Source organism: Pyrus communis, chromosome 5 (assembly GCF_041283825.1).
Source record: "Pyrus communis isolate YQ-2024b chromosome 5, ASM4128382v1, whole genome shotgun sequence".
Lineage (NCBI taxonomy): Eukaryota > Viridiplantae > Streptophyta > Magnoliopsida > Rosales > Rosaceae > Pyrus > Pyrus communis.
In genome coordinates, this window is record NC_142569.1 from 3,823,567 (window position 1) to 3,845,930 (window position 22,364).

Consider the following 22,364-nt stretch of genomic DNA (forward strand, 5'->3'; position numbering starts at 1 on the left):
AATGAAGCACGTTTACTGACTTATGCACAGATGTCATCCAAATTCTTATATGATGCGCGAAAGAAATGTTGGAAACCGAGAAAACGCAAAGGATCAATTGGCAGAATAGCATATGTGCACCCTGCATCTGGTGAGTTATATTATTTAAGAATGCTTTTAAACTTGAAAAAATGTGCTTTAAATTTTGATGATATCAAAACTGTTAATGGTGTGGTGCACTCTTCGTATCAAGCTGCATGTAAATCATTAGGATTATTAGGTGATGATAAAGAATGGTTAGATGCTTTATCAACTGCTACCCATGTTGCGTCATCTTCTCAATTAAGGCAATTGTTTGTTACAATAATTTTGTTTTGTGATGTTGCAAATCCTGAAGTTCTTTTTAATGCTCATTGGAAAAATATGTATGATGATATTTTATACAAACTGAGAAAAACTCTTGCGATACCTGATATGATTGTACCAGAAAATGAATTAAAAAATTCTGTTTTATTTGAGTTAGAGTTGCTTTTTAACAATGCATCTACCTCATTGGAAAAACATCATTTGCCAATGCCTGATGAACAAAAAATGTTGGAAATAAAAAATAAACTTCTGAGAGAAGAATTAAATTACAATTGTGAAGAATTATCTAAAAAACATCAAATCTTAAAATCACAGCTTAATAAAGATCAAAAATATGTGTATGATTGTGTTATAGATGTTGTAAATAGAAAAAAACAAGGATTATTTTTTGTTTATGGTCATGGAGGTACTGGAAAAACTTTTTTATGGGATACAATTATAAGTAAGCTTAGATCTGAAGGAAAAATTGTTTTGGCTGTGGCATCCTCAGGAATAGCATCACTATTACTACCCAGTGGTAGAACAGCTCATTCTAGATTTAAAATTCCATTGGTTGTTACAGATAACTCAGTTTGTCCGATAAAGAAAAAAACTCATCTTGCTACATTAATTGAAAAAACAGATTTGATTATATGGGATGAAGCACCTATGAATCATAAATATTGTTTTGAAGCATTAGATAGATCACTTTCTGACATTTTATCACATGTACATGTTTCAAATAAAAATTTTCCGTTTGGTGGGAAACCTCTTTTGTTAGGTGGTGATTTTCGACAAATATTACCTGTTATTCCTGGAGCAAACAAAGAAGATATAATAAATGCGACTTTAAACAGTTCTTATCTATGGTCACATTTTAAAATTTTTGTTTTAAAAGAAAATATGAGATTATCAAGAAGTGATATAAGCATTGATGAAAAGAAAAAAATCAAAGATTTTGCAGATTGGATTTTGAAAGTAGGTGATGGAAAGGTTGATAGCATACATAACCCAACTGATTCAAATGATGCAGACACATCTTTGATTCAAATACCTAAAGATTTCATAATACATTATTCTACAAATCCAATTTCTTCAATCTTTTTGGCAACTTACCCTGATTTTCAAAATTCTTTTCACAGTTTTGATTATCTAAGAGAACGAGCTATTGTGACACCTCGAAATGCAACCGTATCAGATATAAATGATTATATAATTAATTTATTACCTGGAGAACAACATGCATTTTTAAGTTATGATTCTTTGTGTTCTTCAAATGGAAATATTGAAAATCTTGAAACAATGTATCCTGTAGAATTTTTAAACAAACTTGATTTCAATGGTTTACCACCACACAACCTAATTTTAAAAATAGGAATGCCAATTATGTTATTAAGAAATTTAAATCAGTCTTTTGGTTTATGTAATGGAACTAGATTGGTTATTACACAAATGTTTGATAGAATCATCGAAGCTAAAATACTTACTGGAACTAATATTGGTTACAAAGTTTTTATACCAAGAATCACTCTTACAGCAACTGAAAGCAAATGGCCTTTTATTTTTAAAAGACGTCAATTTCCAGTTAGGCCGTGTTATGCAATGACTATTAATAAAAGTCAAGGCCAATCTTTGAAACAAGTTGGATTATATCTTCCTGAACCTGTTTTTACGCTTGGTCAATTATATGTTGCATTATCTAGAGTTACATCAAGAGAAGGTTTAAAAATTTTGATAACAAACGGAGAAAACAGTGCAAACAATTATACAACAAATATAGTATTTAAAGATGTGCTTCAAAATTTGCAATAGAATTTTTACCATCGTTTTTACATATTGAACAATCCATGCATTCATTAACTGTAAATAAAAACATTTTTGATCATCTTCCATGATAAATTGCTTATGTTTATCTTAGTTGTTCTGAATTTCAAATTTTCAATTAAATTATTTGTTTATGTTTTTTTATGATAAACATGATATCAGTTTCAAACTGATATGATTTTAATTTTTACTTAATGTGTTAATACTTTTGTGCAATTATTTCTTATGATTGGGTGAGTCCAAATTGCCCAATCCTTATCCTTTGCTTAAATTTTCATCTTCTTCAAAAAATTTGTACAATTTTTTCAAGCCTAAATCATTCACATTCAAATTAGGTGGAAATTGATAAGTGTGAGTATCAACTTCCGATTAATTACAAGCTTTCAGCTTCTTAAAAAACTAAACCATCTTCTTTTTTTTTTTTTTTGCTACCCAATTACTCATTTTGACCAAATTTACAGTTTCTTCTTTCTTTTTATATCTGTCCTCAGGAAAATTGATGGCAACAACTACAAACAGATACATTCGGCTCCCACTTTTGACATTAAATCGAAGAACAGGCACCAAAAACTGGAAACTGGTGAGCCAAAAAAATTAAATTTTTTTTTTAAATTGGATATAAAGTTTATATTTTCAATCGTGGCTTGCAATTAATTGTTTATTAAATTTCATGTGTTTCATTTAAATCGAAACATTGTTTTAATTAATGAATAAAATATCAATTAAAGTTTAATTAAGATATGTTGCTGGCTGAAGTTACTGCTTCTGCAAAATCTAATGACAAAAATAGAACTAACAGCGAATATAAACGATATGATCATTTTGGTAATGGTTAGAACTGACAACTTATAACCTGTTTTTAATATTTGCCATTTTTCTAATTAAAAAATCGGGTTACTTTTTCATACCCTTTTCGTGTTCATTCGATGAGAATTTGTTAATTATTTTAATCCATATGAGATAATGTTTCTGCTTTCTAGCGAACCATACATTATTGATCTTTACAGACCGTGATTTGGTATTGTCAAATAATATATCAATCTCCATTTCCAGTCTATCACTATGTTGTTTCCGTAGTTTAATTAAATACAATATGAGCTTTCATTTTTTTACTAATGATGTGTCAGTAATGCTTAGAATGCAATAAAATAATATCTTAACTATAGTAAACACCAAAAACTGTTTCATGTATTCATCCAATATTTTAATCTTTGGTTAAAAATTAGAAATCTCTGGGTTTCAAGTTTTTCACTCAAAAAATTTTGCCTAAATAAAATCAATGTTTTCCTGTGTTCTATTCAGTTCCTCAACATTCATTTCTCCTTAATCATGAATTCAATTTTCTTTTGTAGGTTCACATTTTTCCAAAAGAAAATTAATCTGGAAATTCAATTAAGGTATAAATCCTTGCGTTTACTTAACATCTTCAATTCATCCTTTCTCTGTTCTATATCCTAAATTACAGTTCAAGGCTTCATCGGTATGTATCAAGAATTCAAGCTTTATTACCTTTTTTTTTAATTAACATTTTGCTTTTACATTCAATCTTTACTAAGATTTTTCCTCAGGGGAATTCGCTGTTATCAATGTAGATAATCACTATCTTTTTTTAACTTAGTCTATAATACACAACTAATCCCTCCCCTGATCACTCAAGAGTTCACTTCAATATCTAAAAGTATTACTCAAGACGTTCCCGCTTGAGATATACCCTTTCCACATGCCTTAGTTCAACCACAGAACATTTGGAACAACTACATCTTTGGTAGGAAAATCTTTGTCTATACTTTTAGACATCCATTGTAAACCCCTCAGTGATCAGGCCAATCATTAACCATGTATTAAGACCAAGTCAATAGAAGAAAGTCTTTATCTACAAATTGATAACAACTGATTCCTCTGAGGAGGAAAGATGGAAATGATGATCTTATCTCTAAATTATGCAAGTTGAAATAACTTAGCAGCTTAAACCTCTGTTTTACACCAAAACACCAAACCAAACGTATCTGATCCATCTTTGTACAATATCTTATTACATTTTTACAAAACAATTGATAACAAAATTATCTGTTAATTAACAATATTACTTTTCAATTTGATCGAGGAATGCTTTGGTTAGAGATTAAATTTATTTATTGCCTTTTTTACTATTGTATTCATAACACCAACGTTCTAACTAAACAGTGAATCAGTTTGTTTCAATCCGATTATTCCGTTTTGTAAAGTCTTGCATTAACATGTTTAATATATTGATTACATTTTTCCTTATCCTTTTCTACTGATTTTCCCCTACATCTGTCCGCAACATTCTTTAATTAGCTATGTTTTCACTTTGATTCAACAATGCAATCTCTCAACTTCCTTTGTGCTTATTTTTATCTAAGATATTCCATATGAATACAACCAATGACACATACTCGGTTCCTTAGATGATTAACCAGTTAGAAATTAGATAAATTTTTATTTCCAATTTTACAGGACCACACTACACATGAAAGCACATTTAAATTGCATTTTTACAGCATTGGAATCACTTTTAAACAAAAACACCAAAAAAAATTTTCTAGCAAATGCTTAACTACCAACGTTCCTAACTTTTCCAATTCTAAGATCACTTAGATACATAAAATTTTATTCATGCTCATGTGTTTTCCAGATTGTTCACCATTTGAATGTAACTCTGTATTTCGACTTAGTCTTGATTTACTATTCTTTTCTAGCATATTTTTCACATATTTACTCTTTAGTAGACACACTAACCAATTTCTGTGTACAACATTGTCTCCAATCATCGTTCATCACAAGGTACACCATTCTAACACTATCTTTTGTGTGTTTTGTTCAAATTATTTCTCGCCTATTTGGTTATTAACAATAACAATATTATTTCTTGCCTTAGTTTAATACTAATTGCCTTAATACTTCCCAGCATCTTAACTATTAATTTATACACTAAAGAACCATTTGCGAACTCTCGCTTCAATCAACATCTTTCACGCACTACACCAACCTTGACCTTCGAATTACAGCTGCACTGTTTCTTACAATTGCTTCATTATCAAGTCCAAACTCAACCATCTGTTATACCTATATGTTCGTTCCTTGCTATAAATATCATGAATACATATACATCTGTAAAACTTTTTATAAATTTTATACACTTTTAAAACCCGCAGCAATGCGCGGGCACAATTACTAGTATATTCTAATTGTATAAACAGATGTCTACTTTTAGCATGACAAGGTCAGGAAACTTAGATGCAAGAGCATTCATCAAAGCTTACACTGCACAGAGAAATTTAAAGGCAAGAGCCTCCAATTCATACCTGCCAGCTACGTGAGGAGAATATCTTACCTATAAATTAGGCCGCGATTTTGTGACAGTATCACAAACTATTCAAATAGTGTAATGTGTCTTAACATTCTCACAGCAGTGTTTAATTGCCTTCAGATACTGCCACTATGACATATGAGACTTCTAGTTATATGTAAGTTGCTCTCGTACATGAGGCCTCGCTCTGGAGAAAAACTTACATAGAGCTGCATGATTAACTGGATGTTGAGGTACACACACAATGGAATAAGCCCCCACTATACATAAGCATGACTTCCAATGCACAAGGGCCCACCCTTTGTGAGAGTGACCTGACCAGCAGACTGCCCTACTAAATATTTTCTCCTCACCTTGTTCCTCTCAATTCAGGATGGTCCAAAGACTATAGGGTTTGAGTAGATAATTTAAAAAAGGATCCATTTTTCTATATACTTACAAACTCATTGAATATCATTAGAAAACATAATATAAGCTACTCGTGTACAAAGTAAACTGATGTTGAAAAAAATCTTCAAACCTTTATATATAACGAGATTTGGACCTCATGATCAAAGGCTATAATTTCAAAGTTAAACACTGCTAAGATGGTCCTAAAGAACCCTATAATCTTTGATTGCTTTGATGGTCCTAAAGAATCCTCTGCTTTTCATCTGCTATGACTATATACACCTGCAATGAGAGAGACAGGAGGTAGCCTTAAATTAAAAGGGCAGCGGTTCCAAGGAATGCTATATTGAAAACGACAATTCTAGGGTACATCTATGTATAACATATATGGCGGAATTTAATGGCTGGATGTAACTTTATTTTAAACTCCAAGCGAGAAAAATTATCTGTTATAAGACCAAAATTGTTAGCATATTATGCTCCATTTTTTTGACTTACAGAGTTAATGTTGATAGCAGAGCTCTATACATGCAGCATTACACTGGTACAGGGTCTTGTTCCAAGATTTCCTTTCCCGTAATTCCATCTTTCAAAGTTTTAAAGTAAACATCGTAGTCCTTCTCGGGAGGTGGGTTTTCGGGATCCACTGTAAACGGCTGGCTAAATGGTATGACACTCTTAACCTGCAAAGGAGTTATAAGTATGTCATAATCTGCAAAAGTTGATGAATGGTATAACACAATGTAGAAACAGCACTATATTAAGGGTGTGACCTCAAATGTCTTGCCAGTTGCATACGGGCTTTCTAAAGCAGCAATGCAAATTTGAGCAACCTCCTCTCTTGAAATCTTACCCTGCATACATGATGTAAATCATCACATTCAGAAGGGGACAATGCCATCTACGATTATCTGCTGTCTAAGAACCCAATGCCCGCAGTATTCCTTGGAATACTATTCCCATTGGATAGTTGACGAACTTGACGTGCAAAAGCAAAGCAAAGAGACTTAAATACATCACAAACAAAAGGGAATATTGATCTTCCCTTTTAACTATACCGTTATATTGTCTCCTTGATCAAAAATGAGATCTGCTCCGGCAGGCTCCTCAGTTAATGCACAAGGCCTCACAATTGTGTATGGTATTCCACTTTCCCGTATTAAATCCTCCCCCTGATCCAAAACTTTCAAATGTCAGAAAATTGTAAGAGCTAAATCGTAAAACTGTACTTGCTACATGTAAATAGCAGCCTAACACTAAGATGCAATAAAATGTTGAAGCCCAACATAGTATTAAATATATACAAGTCAAATTATCAAACGGATTGCACTGGATTAGGAGGAAACCTTCAACTTGTATGTAAGGATAAAATCCAATTCCTTGTTCAAGCGAACAGCGGGAGGTTGTTTACTTAGGTCAAGTCCAGGCCTCTCAGGTCGGGTGACTCCTGCAGAACCTACATGTACAAACCTACATTGGACTCAAAGCAAGGAGATCAGTTAAATACTAAACCAGAAAGTGCACCTAGCAGATCAATTATGTTCTGTCCTTGAAAAATAGTTCAAAAAAATAAGAAGAAGAAAATAACGTGAAACCTGGGAGTTATAGGTTCTTTTAGATATGCCCGTATGCTTGATAATGGGAGCTGAAATGGGCCTTCCACAAAAGTAGGATTCAGTTTCCCATCGTATTCAAACTTGCTAAACATGAGCTGCCATAATTTTGAATATCATCAGTAAACATAGACGCAAGAAAAATGAAATAACAGACTAAAATAACGTGAACGTTATGGCTGCAGAAATTGTACCTGCAACGACACAACGTTGCTAGGGTCAAACGGTGGCGCATCTGATACAGTTCGTGCTCGAAATATTGGTTTCAAAGAAGAAAATGGTATGCGTACCTGGAAGGAATTTGAAAGATTATTAATGGAGTTTTAGAATTTAATCACATTGTTTATGTCAATCAAAGGGTAGTGTGTTACTTACTGTCTGCCACTGGTTTCCAACAGTGTCAAAACCTGCTGTGTAACCAACAGTATCCCAATCACGGCTTGTGCGAACAATTAGCTTATAGCGTCGACCATCACCTTTAAGGCGTAGCTCCAAGCCATCATAGGCAGAGAGATCTTCAGCTGTTGGTAGATTCTAAAAGCAAGCATATTCATCCACTAGATAATAAGAACTTAAGAACTTCAAAGGGCGGTAACTATCTCGGTGCAGAATTTAGGTACAAGTCAGAAGAAAACATTGCTATTTACCTTTGTTCTGATACTAGTAAAACCACCATTGTTTGCAGTGGAAACAACCCCTGAAGGAGACATACCAAATAAATAAATGTTAACTAAATGCATCCAAATATAAATAAAGAAAAAAAATCAAACATTGTCGATCTGCTTGAAGCACCACCAGCAAGGCAATACACAGACAAAAGTTCTAAAGTTCGAATAGAGCAGACCTTTAAAAAGTCCAGTTGGTCCACCATTTTCACCACCGTTTCGGTCAATCTGAAATGTACTTTCACTCACTCCACCCATCACAACATCATCTAAAGCACCCCAAGCCATTTCCTTAAAACTATTGCCTGCAAATTACAAACAAAAGAAGGGATCTCATTTGGTACCTAACTACATACATGAGCACCATATAGATTACAAGCATTGATGATTTCAGTTAACTTCCATATCTGAAAAATTCGAGCATCGTCCCTTGCATTTTTTCCAAGTATAATAAAAGTTTTTCACCATTTGCTTCCCCTGCTATATTTCATATAAACCTAAATTCTCCCCCAGTTTTTTCCCTTTTCCGAAAGAGCTTTCTATATTTCCAACTAAAGTAACTGGACCTAGTATAAGACATCCGCGAGGATGGTAATCAGCGTTTTCACCGTTCAGAAGAGTATACCTTCGAATCCAAAAAGTATTTTCCCATTTTGAAGTCCGACGCTTCCTTTTACAGCATTGATCAAATTTTTCATCCCAATGTACTCCACCTTTTCGGGTGAATCCCCCTTTATCTGCTTCCATCAATCAACCAATACGTTACTAAGAAGAACATGTTTGTATAATTGTATTAACACACATAACATAAGTAAAATAATTATTCGTGCCCAAATTAAACTTTATATTCAAGAAATTCTGGCTCCAAATACAAAATGTAGGCAATCAGTTCGTCACCTCTGGTTCAAAGAACTTGATTCCCTGTTCAAAACAATAATTTGCTTGTCAAGTGCTTGCTTAAGAAAGATAAATGAACTTTGAAGGCATCAAAGATAAAGCCGTTGGAACATACCTGACTATACTTTTGCCTATCAGGAGTGTCACCTTCCTTTGGACCAACAATGACAGAAACCGCATTAATCACTCTCCTCACACCTTTGAAGTACTCAGGAACTAGCGTACTCTCCTTAGTAATGTCTCCAACAACCTGACATTTTCCAGGAAATACAAGAGGGTTGCCGTTGAGAATGTAAAAGATAAAAAAAAATGAAACCACAACCACAATTTGTGCAATATACTTGTAGCATGCATCAAGACACCACAACCATTGAATAAGTCTTGTACAAATGAGTCTGATTCTTCAACATAAAGTATCACCACTAAAGGTAGGAATCTCATAACTAATTCCAACAAGGAAATTTAATATACAAGGTTGCGAGCTCACCAAGTCGATATCTGGGCCTAACATCTGCCGTGCTTTTTCTACATTTCTAACCTGAGAGAGTTTATATGAAAAACAAAAATTTGAGGAAGGAAAGTTTAAGCAGTGAAGGTGATTTGAAAATTAAAAAAAAAAAAGTATGAAACAAGTATGAAACAATAAGGCAAGAGCAGAATACCAATACTCGAACTGGAAACCCTTTCTTCCTTAAGATGTTGACTGCCCTTCGACCTACACCACCGGTTGCTCCAGCCACCAGGACAATGCCAGAAGTTTCCATTTTCCTTTCTGGTTTACTAGGTGATGGGCCGGATAGTTTTTCAATTAAAGCCTCAATAAACTTCACAAATAACAAATTCTAGTTAGTTGAAACAAGATCACTTTTTTGTTTTAGAAATGTCGAAAACTTTAGCAGTGTGCAACCTTAGCAGGAGAGGGCGGTTCGTTGAAGAAATATATTGTTTTCAAGAATCTAGTCAAGTCCCAACTTTGCTTTCCAGCTTCTGCTGATATGTATCTTCTATACGTTCTCGTAGAGAGATTATCAGTGTTTTGTTGGTAGAGAAAGCTGTGTGGTCTGTCATTAAGTTGAAGAAAGGGTTTAGGAAGTGGAGAGCACAGCAACTGAGGATGTAAAGATTTTTTAAAATGATTCCTACCAACAGGTGATGAAAAATCCTGCAATATCAAGCCATCAAGTAATTAAGTCCTGGCAATTAAAATTCACTAGCTATTTTCCTGCAGTTTATACATGATAATCGTACAATTCTAGCTCGGCTGAGCTGAAATGAAGTTGAACATCGAATTGATCAAAAGACAATCCCCATTACTTGAATTAGTTGAACACTCTGAACCAAGTACCAAGTGTTCAATGATCAAGAGAAAACAAACTATAATTTCGGGGATCACCGATCACTTACAAACTTTCAAATAAAAAATAAAACTGGGAAGACACTAAAGAAACAATAAGTAATATGGCGTCTATGAACCGCAGTTTATTGTCTGTTTAGCGTCCTCCCAGTTAAATTTTTTATTAAAAGTTTGTAACTTCTTCTATTTATGCAGATGTCCTTATATTTTTTTTTTTTTCAAATTACTCATTTACTTACTACAAAATAAAATTCATCTGGGGAAAAGATTAAGCCTTTGCCTATCAGAATTCATCTGGGGAAAAGTTAAACCTTTGCCTATCAGAATCTTGGTAAGCAGACATAGCAATGAAATTACACAAAACTTTAAAAACCACCTCCCAAATTAGCTATTTTGATTGGCTTTGCAAAATTTGAACTTTATACAAAAACACCACAATGTCTACATAGAAACATTAGCAGATGAGAAACAAGCAGAAGCAGGAGTGTAAAATAATGGGGTTATTTTACCTGAATTCTGAGGGCTGATGGAGACAAAGGGGACGACAGATTAATGGCACCTAATTCCATTTCCAATTTTCCAGCGAGAGTTGGAAACTGAATTCCAGACTCTTCTGGGTTTTTATCTTGTTGCTTTTTTATTGTGTAGTGATGATTGATATTTGTGGGAGTAAATACACACCACATATAGAAGGAGAAATTTTTGGGTGTTCCGGGTACACCAAAAAATTTTGGTGTACCCTCACTCATAATGGTGGACCCTACCCTCACTTTTTTTTCAATAAAATAATAAAATCAAATTTTAATGAGTGTGGGTACACCAAAATTTTTTGGTGTACCCGGAACACCTAAAAATTTTCCATATAGAAGGGCTGAATAAGTAAAGGGCCACAATAACTGTCACTTTCTTTGTTGGAACATGGACGTGGCTCCTTCTCCATGCATTGTGCATATACAATCTAGAGTTAACTCGAATTAAGAATATTTTTATTACAAGAAGAAACATCACTAGACGAAGAGTTAGTTGACGCTTGGTCGTCAGTATACTTAGTGTGCAAAAGTTTATTGTTTAACAATGTACCTTACTAATGCAAATTGCAATTACATTGTTCTCTAATCACAGTGAACCATACTGAGGCCGAGAAAAACATAACCTTATTAACAAACTATTGTTTGTGCCAGTCCGAATCCCCGGAGCTGTCTTGTAAAGCCCGCCCACTTCGAATCAGTGACCCAGTGTCCAAAGCCCAATAATCATACAGTTTAATCTGCGCAACCAAATTGGCCCTCGACTGCTTGAGAAATTTTGTAGTGTGACGGTCGCACCATCAAGTAAGGTTATTAATTTACGTGTTTACAATATGGATGAATGACATTGTATGTATTACACCTTTTTATTTCCCCATGCATGCTTCGTTACTTATAAAGAATCAAACCGTATGTGCTCCCACTGTAAATCAGTAATCAAACATCTCCAAAACCTGGAATGAGATCAACTAGATGTCTGATTCAAAAGTGATTAATAAAAAATGAGTTTTTTGATAAGCTCATTTTAAAGAGAGTCTCAAACTGATGAAGCTGCAATTTAGTGAAAAACATAGAAAAGGGAACAAATTTTCTTAAACACTATTTAATTTTCTAAAAGATCGATTTCCATGACTGAAAGTACCTTAATGTAGCCTTAATTTTTGGCGTCAACGAGTTTTCACTACAAGAAAAATGGGCTAAGAACACAATTGATATGTGCCCTTTGCATTTTCATTGAGCACAAAGACATATTTGTGCTTTTTAAGTTCCATTGAGCACCAAAATATCTCAAATGTGCTCTCTAACAAATAAGCACATTAGTTTGTGTCATGTAATTGTGCCTACAAAAATTTGAAATGTCCTTTTAAATGTTAGAGAGAGAATTTTTTTTTTTTAATTTATTAATTTACACACACACAATAAAGGCTTTTTTTTTTCAACACATCACTCTTCCGTCTCTCCTTCACTCAATCGTTCTCTCACTAACTCTCTCTACTTCTCCACTATATTCTCTGTCATATCCTTCATCATCTCTGTGCTCATTGCACAGAAAATTGGAGCACCATCTCCACCTCATTCGCCACTCCGGCGAACCTTGCCACCACCCAAACACCACACTGCCACTATCTCTCCTCTCTCCTTCTTGGCTTCTTCCTTGACACACGACGGGGGAACTGCCGTTCTCTGGCGAGGCAACCACCAGCTTTCATCCTCTCGTCACCACGGACTCCCATTACTCTTTGCTTTCTGGAAACCAAAATCGACGCGGTGAAGTGACGAGCTTCGTCACAGCTTGACCTTCCGGCGAGATTTTTCGTCAAATCCAGTATAGGTGAGTCTTGAAAACACCTTAGTTAGGTTCTTTAGGTTGTTTAGAAACGTTTTCGTGCATTGCATGCCTGATTTGTTTAAGGTTGGATGCAGTTTCAACTTGGGAGAGATTCTCCAGATTTTCGGTGAGGCCCGTGAATTTGAGGCTGATTTGAGGCTATCACCGGCCGCCTAATGGCCCTGAGGAAGGTATATTTTGAATCCTTACCTTTGTAGCTTTTTTTGGGCTTTTGAATTGCTGAAAATGATTTTGTTTTGGACCCAAAACGAATTCTAAAACCCCTGGTGTAGCTGCAGGCGGCAGTCGTAATCGCATGAATGGAGTTGTGCATGGTACTGCTGAGGATGGTGCGTGGAGCATAGACGCCTCCACTGAAGGATGAATGGCTGAAAGGAAGAATATACGTTTGAAATCGTTGCCTTGTTTTTTTTCTTTAATTTATAATGTTGATTACTTGGTTGAGTCTAATCTGTCAAGAAGAGAAACTGAGCAATATTTTCCTATTATGATCTGGTGTTTTCAAATGTTTGTTTCAGGTTGTAAGGTGTTACGATGATGTTATTTAAATTTTTTTTTTTTAATATTTAACTCATAGGGCACAATTACAAAAATTGTCATAAGTTGAATTTGAAGTGTCATCTGACACAGGTGTCCCTTATTTGTGCTCAACCCCTTGAGCACCAATAGCCATATCGTGCCCTCTAATCAAAGGTGACACCCATAGAGGGCACGGATACAAATATAGTTGCTGCACTGTTGTTATTGGTCTATGGGTACATATGTTGGGGCTCTTTGGCCTCAAAGGGCACAGATAATTTATTGTGCGCAGTGCCCATTTTTGTTGTAGTGTTTCAATGCCAAATTAAAAAAAAAAAAAAAATATTGTAATCCATGAGAAATTCCAATTTGTCATCTTGGTGGAGAACTGAGGAGTGTGCATCCAGTGATTTTAGGGTGTATCCAACTCCTGCCACTAGCCACCAATTGCGCGCAGGTGGACGTCACCGCCATTGGAACCGCAGTTGGAGGTAAGTATAATATACTAGTATTTGAACTCATTTGTTTAGATTCAAAATTCTTTAATTTTAACTTTTATATCATTGTTTTTCAAGTGTTTAAACTTGAATTCCTAGAGATTTACACCGATAATTACATTTTGTATAACATAAATACAATAATTTGGTGTTATCAAAATTAAAAAAAATTAAAAATTAAAAAATTGAAGAATGGGAGGATTGATATGATGCTACTGACTCCTCATGTTAGGATTTGTAGTACGGCATCAACTGAACAGGCGGGGATCGGTAGTGTCATACCAATCTTCTCATTTTTTCAATTCTTTTATTTTATTTGTTTATTTATTTTAAGTCTCTTTTTTTTTCTTAAATAGTTAAACTGATTCACATTCATCCTCTATTTATAAATCTACTAATTCCAAGCAAATAAACACGTCATTCGGAAAACTTCTCCTTCGTACACATTCTCATGATTTCTTCTATTGACTAATGTTGCATATAGGAGCTCTTTCTAGTATCCGTGGCAAAGTGTGGCAATATATATGTATTAACTAGGAAGAAAATTTTCTTCATAAGATGAACCAGGATCACATGGCCATGACCTTTTCTTTGGATTAATTACTTTTGGCACCATTGATGGCACCCTGCAAGTTTGCAACTAACCAGACTCCTGTAGTTATCCAGTATCAACAGATCGAATCAATTTCCATAGCAGCAACGCAGCAAGGAAAGCCAACATTCCTAACAAGTGTGAACAGCCGTGGGATTAATTTTGACTCAGATTCGCACAAGAACTTGATCAATATTCCACTATAAATAAATAAATATATATATATACATACACACACACACACACCAAATAATTAAGAAATATGTGACGCCATTGATGATTGATGATCGAGGCACTTACAGTTGCAATGTCTATATATATGTATGTATGTATGTATGTATGTATGTATGACTTCTGCATGACGTTATATTAATTGATTGTATATTCAGTTTTGTTTTTATATTTTAGCCGGCGAGAATCAACCAAACTTGGCTCGGCCGTCGCTGCAGGCTCCTGTGGGGTACGGTATTTCAGTATGTGTGAGCATGTACGTATGTGTATATCTTAATTTTATACATACAAGTCATGGTTGATTAAGACGTACAGTACTTAATTAAGGAGGAACCAGAATTAAATCTTTTGGATTTAGTTAATTAGCTGTTTAGGTTTTGGCATAAATCTCATAGCTAGAAAGTAATATTGTTAGCAGTTGTTGGTACGCGGTTTCGTGGGACTGCTGCAGAATGCCGATGCCATGGAATATTATTATAACATACATGCCTTGGGGTAGATATCAATTTTGTAGTATTATTATGCAACCAGAACCACCTAAACTAATTGATTATTTAATATAATACAGGGATAATAATTCAAAGATCAAAGAATCCAATAATTCCATCGCAATGTCGTATCTTTTGTTAGCAGCCTAAGGTCAATGATATGTGCGAGACGTGGACTGCAGTCGTAGTGTAACATTATTAACAAAGTTTGACTTAACTAGTTAATTAATTAGCTAATTAGACCTAGGGGGCTACAGGACTAAAGATAATGGTGAAAATTCTTTAACATTATTTTTAGTTGAAGTGTTAAGATCATATATGTAAGATCTTACCAGGAAGTGATATATATATATATATTTCTATCTCTACCTAGCACGAGATCTTTTGGAAGCTCACTGGCTTCGGGTTCCATCGGAACTCCGAAGTTAAGAAAGTAGCGCGCGAGAGCATTCCTAGGATGGGTGACCCATCAGGAAGTTCTCGTGTGAGTTCCCAACAATAAAACCGTGTGGGCGTGATCGGGACCCAAAATGGACAATATCGTGCTACGGTGGTGGAGCAGACCCGGAAAGTGATCCCCTGGGCCGGGATGTGACAATATATAGAAGAGTAATAACTATATTATTTCTTAATTATTTTTCATTATTTGACCTTGGAGCATTATCTATTATATTTTCCGTCTACTTTGAACCCGTAGTGCATGGGTAATCGGCCCCTTGTAATTCAGCCTCAACTTGCATTCGTTTTGTTTTGGTAACATAAGGGGTGGATCACCCAAAAAACTAGTTCAAAGAGTTATTATAGATAGTTCGAGTTTTAGAGACTCCTGTCATATTATCAAATAACTGAGTTTCAATCCAATCAGAAAGATTCTCAAAATAATAGTACTCAATATTTATATTATAAGTCTAATTGACAATCACATATGCCACCATTCTCTTCTTCTGGTATGCACTAACTTACATTCAACTATACATGTCATAAATTGTATGCACTGATCAATGATGTTGGCCAGATGATAAAAGCTGGTATCAGCCATATCAACTTGCATTTGTTTTGTATAGATCGAAAGTCAGCAAACAACTCTCAAACGATACACCATTAGACGAATCATCAATTTGATTAAAATATTATTCGTCCAAACTTCAAAGCTCAAGAGAAGGATATTCAAAAGATGTTATGCATTTTCTTGTGACAAACCCTTATGGGTCTACTTCTTTTTGCTCCTAATTAATTTGTATATCATATCTCGTGAACCGTTTATTTGGTTTTTGTAGGACCCTTCTGCTTTGTTAATTTTCATCGGTTTTTGTTTATATATTTTTATTTGAACAGATTGAAAACATGAACATGCAAAGCATTATCACCTAATTATTTCGACGGGTTAATTACACTAACATCCCCTGAGGTTTATCGTGTTTTCACAAAACTCCCTCACGTTTGAAACATAACATTAACAACCCTTGAGGTTCTAATTCACTCTCACAAAACCCCTTCAGGGCCGACATTACCTTAAAATAATTTCTTAAAGACAAATTTGCCCCATTATTAATTACTTTAAAAAATAAAAAAGGCTTCTTAAAAATACATATAATAATAACCCATATAAAGAAAATAGATTTTTTTTTGTTGGACTTCAAAAACATACATTAACCATAATAATAAAAATAAATAAATAAATAAACTGAAAATAGAAAGCCACCTATGCATCTTTGGATCTTTCTCTCAATTTTTTTTTTCTTTCTGTTCTTGTCCTCAAATCGCTACCTCCATCTCTTCGTCAACCTCCTTCACTCCTTGTTCACCCAAACTGAAACCAATTTCAATGAGAAAACGATATGGAAGAAAGCCTTAATTTCAAACATGGAGAAGAGTACTTGATTTGGCTTCTTGGAAGAAATTACCCGACCACATTCATAGTCTGAAACTCCCAAAGGATTTAACAGGAGAAAGAGATGTTCTGCTAGGGGTTTTCCAATTAAGAAAAGAGGATTGGGATATGAATTAACAGCCTAGATGAAGAAGGTAACAAGATTTCTTCAATTTTCTTTTATTTCCTTTTAATTGTTTAATGTAAGATTTTAATTGGAAATTTTATTCTATTTATTTATAAAAGATTTTTCATAAAGTAATTAATAATTAGGGCAAAATTGTCTTTAAGAAATTATTTTAAGGTGATGTTAGCCCTAAAGGGGTTATGTGAAAGTGAATTAGAACCTCAATGGGTGTTAGTGTTATGTTTCAAACGTGAGGGGGTTTTGTGAAAACACGAAAAACCTCAGGGGGTATTAGTGTAATTAACCATTATTTCGACACATACATATGAGAGCAATTATTTTTCATGGCAAGCATGATTCTCAATATGCAGAAATTATAGCAAATAATTTGGGTTTCGCAAGTAAATAATTATTAAAATGAATAATTATTTTTCAACATAGGTTAATACGTGAATACTAACAGGTCAATTCCGCATCCATTCAAATACTGTTCCTATTACACCATAATATCAATTGCCTAAACCCTAATTTAAAAAAAAAATATCCACTTCCATAAGAATATTACAAAATAAATTAAAACCAGAAACATACGGAGGTTTCCCATGGCCAATTTGGCTATGCATGCCCATAACAGACAAAACCATATCAAAATTGTTGACTTAATGCTAGCTACCTTACTGTGCATAAAACAAATCTGCATGATACTACCTACATTACGCAGAAAAACATAAGCCAAAAATGCAAGAGATAGAGGAAGTCACAGTAGTATGGTGCTGAATTTCCTGCATTGTCGGCATAGAATGGGCCAAGGAAGAAGAAATGCATGTGCAGGGCACTACGTCAACAAAACAACCCTTAAATCATTCACCCATGTCAGCTGCTCAGGTATTTTCATTAGAAGATTTATCTGCTCCCATGGCCCAAAAAGTTTATTGTCTGACCAAACAACATAAAGTTTCAGCACATGAAAAAAAATAAATAAATAAATAAAATGTATTTCCTAATTTGATATATCTAAGTAAGCATTTTCTTTTTGACATTTATTTAATGGGGCACTTCTATGATTTGGTCTATCTAGTAGCTAGAATGTTGTGACTCATAAGGTATGAATGCCATTTAATAATATTCCATTTGCATTTGCTGAGACCAACTAATTAAATTTCCCTCATAAAAGAAATTGAGAGAGAAAAGGCAAAAATTTCAAATACCATTTGACAAATGATATGACAATTTATTGGTTTACAACTTCTCGTGCTTGTCACGTTCACGTATCAGACAATACAATAGCGGTTAGAATGACCAAGTTGAACTTATTCTTTATTTTTAAGTATTTTTGGTTTGAGTACCGGCCGTACTCACAACATTAAAACTATATATGATTGTTTCACCTCAAACAATGGCATGACAATTTGGAACAAGAGCAAATTGCAATGCAAAATGACTAGGGATTTCAGACTACAAAACGTACACCTAAAACGTGCAACTTTGAGCCACAGCTGTTAAAGGGGGACTTGTACGTGGTTAGTCCAAGTTGTACTGGCTGTAAGATAAACTAAAAAAGATGAAACTGATGTTTGAGCTGCATTTGACAATTGAAGAAGAAGCTAACATATATTTTGAACCGTATATTGTTTGTTGCTAAATCCAACCCTTTAAATTAACTTAAACGTGTACTATTAGTTTGAATTCTATTTATGATCGGTTTCCAATTTGGTATTTTTTTTTTGCTTTGCAGTGCACACGTTCGTTTGTTCTCTCTTTCCAGAGCACTGAAAAGTCTCAGTCAATATTTTGCACCTTTCAATTTCAGTATGCATGCATGCATGGCCAAAATAATCAAGAATAAATTAAACGTATGTTGCAGCTCTGCTTTAAGGAATCACCATCTACGTGCTGAGAGTTGGCCCTTATTTGAAAAATATATGATCGTCTTCAATTCTGATTAGTCGGGTTTAGTTAGAAGAGACATCTTAGTTAAACCCTTGTTCGAAATATTTATCATCGTCTTCAATTCTGATTAGGAGGGTTTTGTATTCTAGTTATAGTATTAAAGATGGTAGTGTATTTTTTTTTTTTTTTAATGCCCCGTAAAACTATTTTCAAGCAGCATACCTTTTTAATTAAAATTTTAAGATGCAGTTTTAGTTCTTGAAAATCACGTTTGAATTTAGTAACTTATGATGTCACGAGTGTGAGACCGTTGAATCACGTTCCCATTTTTCTTCCCGAAGATTTCCAATTTTCTTCTGTGAGATTTCCACGTAAAAAAGAATTGGGTTGTTAGAGACCATTTGGATCTTCCTTGCTCTTCAGCTTCACGGCTTTGACTATGCCCACCTACCCACGAGCTCCCCACCCCCCGCCCCCCAAGTCCCAAGCTTCTGCTTCCAAAACAAATGGCTCGGCTTCGCTTGGCAGGTCCATGCTTTCACAACCTTCACTTTTATATTTTTCTTTGTGTTATACTATTACTAAATAAACATTATGGTATAGATTATGGTGAAGTAGATTTTATTCGCACCTCATTACCTTGATTTAAGAATAAATAAATTACCTTCCTTTCATAAACCCTTGCAACATCTTAGTCTCATAATATAATTACTATAGTACATGAGGGCTTCATTGAAGGAAAGATTTTTGGATGTGCCTAAAATACGATGTGGTATACCATATATAATTATACAATTGAAGGAATACTTGAAAATAAAAACTTTCCATCAATTGTATAATAACGTGACTTACCGTTCAGTATTTCAAGCACATTGAAAAATCTCTCCCATTGAAGCAGCACTCAAATAAATGTGTTCTCCTTATATAGAAATGTCCTTGCAACGTTAACACATAAGTATCCACTATGTCTAGTCGTGGCTTTCTTTGCAAAGAAGAAAGTTATCCCTTTTAAGTTTTAAAGAAATGAGAAATATTATTTCTTGTTGACAAATGTACAATATTCTTTGATAAAAAGGTGAAAGAACACACACAAAGAGCGAGGATATAGTGCTTTCATTTGGGTCTCGTACCCTACAATTACATAATATGAGGATCCTCTAACAGAAGATCAACAATAAAATTCAGAGATTCCTCAAACTGAATAAGCTCTTGCGCCGCCATTACTCCATACCTCGCCAACCTATGTTCAGGAAATGAAAAATAATTAACTTTTAAGAAGATGTTTTGGATGCTCTATTGAAAAGGTTTAGCTCTTTAATTAACATTGGGTTTAATTAATGCATTTAGGAGTGAAAGAATTTTCCTTTAAGATGGTATTCCAACTTCCATTGGCCATTTATTAGCACCAGAAGAGATTATATGATCAATATAAAAGAAAGAAGTAATAATCCTTGCAACTTGAATGCCTCAACTCACATTGAATTGAATTCATCACGAGTGTAATAAAAAAAAATCAGATAAGTACTTATGAACTTAAATCTACTTCTATTAATCACAAATAAAATTGCCTTTTTAAAGGAAGAAACCTGTAATTTAAATAATAAAGAGTATTAATCTCGCACAGTTACACTTTAATTTTTATGTTTACTTTTTGAATTACATATTTTTTGTATCTCTATGCAAACTTTAGCCAAGGTTTTTCTCATTCCGGACTTATTTCCTTTGATTCATTCAATTTAAAAGCTCGCTAAATAAAAAAGTGCAAAATGAGAAAATGAGAGTGAAAATCAACCCTCAAATAAGATACCCTATTTAAGACAAATTGGCTAGCCCCGGGTGTCGGCTGATTATACCTGAGCCAAGCCGAGGTGTATTAACTTGGAGGGAAGGTGTTGGTATTTGACGGTGCATGTGTTTCCAAAAAATGAAAATTACCAAGAAAATGAAGAGAAAATGGCCGGCGGCTTAGCTCACACCCACCAAACCGGTCTCCAATTCCTCCACGCGGCCTCCTCTCTCTCTCTCTGGTCTCCCACATAGTTTGAAATGACATTATTGGCACTTTCCTCTGACTAACCTGATTCTCTCTTCAAACTTGATCTTGACTTGGCCACCTCCCTGTCCCTGTAGACTCCGGCTAACTTGTTCAGGAAGCTCCACTCTCTCTCTCTCTAGCTGCGACGGGGTACACGACTTTCTCTCTCTAACCCTACCACTATATATACATGGCCTAACCCAATGAAACCAATCCCCCATCAGCATTTCTTCAACCTACACAAAACCCACAATCCCAAATCTCTCAACTCTCTCTCTCTCTCTCTCTCTCTCTACATTCTTCACTACCATGCCTCGTCTGACCGCTTTGGCACTGATTTTCTTAGTGACAATGGCCTCATCTGTGTCAACTCTAGAAAGCAGAAAGCTTTTGGATGTAAAGGACGATGCCGAGAATCAAAAGAAAGTGGCTTCTCTGTTTCTAAGTGCCCTTCCGAAGGGCAAGGTGCCAGCTTCTACCCCAAGCAAGAAGGGTCACGCCGTCGTCGTCAACGAAAAGCTCATTGCCCGCCATCTTAGCGTCGTTCAAAATCGGATCCTGGCGCAGTCTGTTCCCAGCCCCGGCGTCGGTCATTGATTTGTACCAGTTATACATTCATAACTATTCGTTTCGTATATTTTTTTTCATTAGTTTTCAAATCTCTATAGATCACTACAATTTTGGAGCTTGATTAGGTATAAAATTTAAAGAGTTGAAGAGAAAATGTATAGACAGTGCAGATGTTATTTATTTCATTTTCTTTAATTTGTTGGGATTCATTTTTATAATCTCTGCATCCCTTTAAATATTATAAAGACAGTGCTTTTACAAGATCCCATTCGTAACATTGTTCATATTTTTTATTATTCTTGGGCTTCCCTCTTTTCTTTTTGTTTAATATGTTGTCATCTCACCGTTGAAAAATCGTTCTGCGAATTTTCAACGGGAAAACAGATGAAGAATGGTATATAAGTAAAAGGTAAGAGAGGAACAAGGATTATTGGCTTCTTCTTGTTGAGATATCAAACTCGGAACTTTGGGTGCAAAGGAGATCAAACTCATACCTTGACTTGCATTTGGTTAAATTTGGCATCTCCTATTTAAGAGCTCTCCAAATTCTTGATGATTCCATAAAAGCCATAATTCTTTTTTCTAAGTGGGTGGTGGAGGTTCTAACGTCAGTCGTTTCTGTAATTCTTGTTCATTTAAGTAGCAAAAAGTGTTGTGCATAACACTTTGGTCTCTTTGCCAAAGTTCTACAAATAGATCATACCAAAACAAACAAAAAGTTCCTAAAATGGAATTTTTTTCTTTTATTAATTGGGTGGGGATACATATAAG

At 34.6% G+C, this 22,364-nt stretch overlaps 3 protein-coding genes and 1 long non-coding RNA gene across 4 annotated transcripts; 3 read left to right on the forward strand and 1 right to left on the reverse strand.

Moving 5' to 3' along the window:
- The first annotated feature begins 14 nt into the window (after positions 1-14).
- On the forward strand, positions 15-3,634 carry LOC148696580 (uncharacterized). The gene is made up of 3 exons (XR_015962289.1): positions 15-130; positions 2,640-2,728; positions 3,501-3,634. It is a non-coding gene; the product is annotated as an uncharacterized LOC148696580 (long non-coding RNA).
- Positions 1,624-2,136, forward strand: LOC148696581 (uncharacterized). The gene has a single exon (XM_088695136.1). It carries the CDS (start codon positions 1,627-1,629, stop codon positions 2,134-2,136), a length of 510 nt encoding a protein of 169 aa, XP_088551262.1. The 5' UTR covers positions 1,624-1,626.
- Positions 3,635-5,885: 2,251 nt separating the features above from the next.
- LOC137726040 (NAD(P)-binding Rossmann-fold superfamily protein) lies at positions 5,886-11,070 on the reverse strand. The gene is made up of 17 exons (XM_068464896.2): positions 10,908-11,070; positions 9,952-10,206; positions 9,707-9,868; positions 9,532-9,582; positions 9,160-9,294; positions 9,045-9,068; positions 8,773-8,884; positions 8,327-8,452; positions 8,130-8,179; positions 7,858-8,016; positions 7,677-7,772; positions 7,465-7,580; positions 7,216-7,339; positions 6,928-7,041; positions 6,643-6,723; positions 6,368-6,552; positions 5,886-6,151 (listed from the first exon to the last, which is right to left on the reverse strand). Exons 1-16 carry the CDS (start codon positions 10,965-10,967, stop codon positions 6,406-6,408), a joined length of 1,812 nt encoding a protein of 603 aa, XP_068320997.2. The 5' UTR covers positions 10,968-11,070; the 3' UTR covers positions 5,886-6,151; positions 6,368-6,405.
- Positions 11,071-21,209: 10,139 nt separating this feature from the next.
- Positions 21,210-21,854, forward strand: LOC148696582 (precursor of CEP14-like). The gene has a single exon (XM_088693822.1). It carries the CDS (start codon positions 21,333-21,335, stop codon positions 21,618-21,620), a length of 288 nt encoding a protein of 95 aa, XP_088549948.1. The 5' UTR covers positions 21,210-21,332; the 3' UTR covers positions 21,621-21,854.
- The last annotated feature ends 510 nt before the right edge of the window (positions 21,855-22,364 follow it).

Bases quoted from the DNA above. Each gene is read 5' to 3' on its own strand.
- LOC148696581 (XM_088695136.1), top strand. From the start codon at position 1,627: ATGTATCCTGTAGAATTTTTAAACAAACTTGATTTCAATGGTTTACCA.
- LOC137726040 (XM_068464896.2), bottom strand. From the start codon at position 10,967: ATGGAATTAGGTGCCATTAATCTGTCGTCCCCTTTGTCTCCATCAGCC. The intron at 9,295-9,531 runs GTGAGCTCGCAA...GGAAAATGTCAG, and splicing joins TAGGCCCAGATATCGACTTG to GTTGTTGGAGACATTACTAA. The intron at 8,885-9,044 runs GTGACGAACTGA...TGATGGAAGCAG, and splicing joins TCAAGTTCTTTGAACCAGAG to ATAAAGGGGGATTCACCCGA.
- LOC148696582 (XM_088693822.1), top strand. From the start codon at position 21,333: ATGCCTCGTCTGACCGCTTTGGCACTGATTTTCTTAGTGACAATGGCC.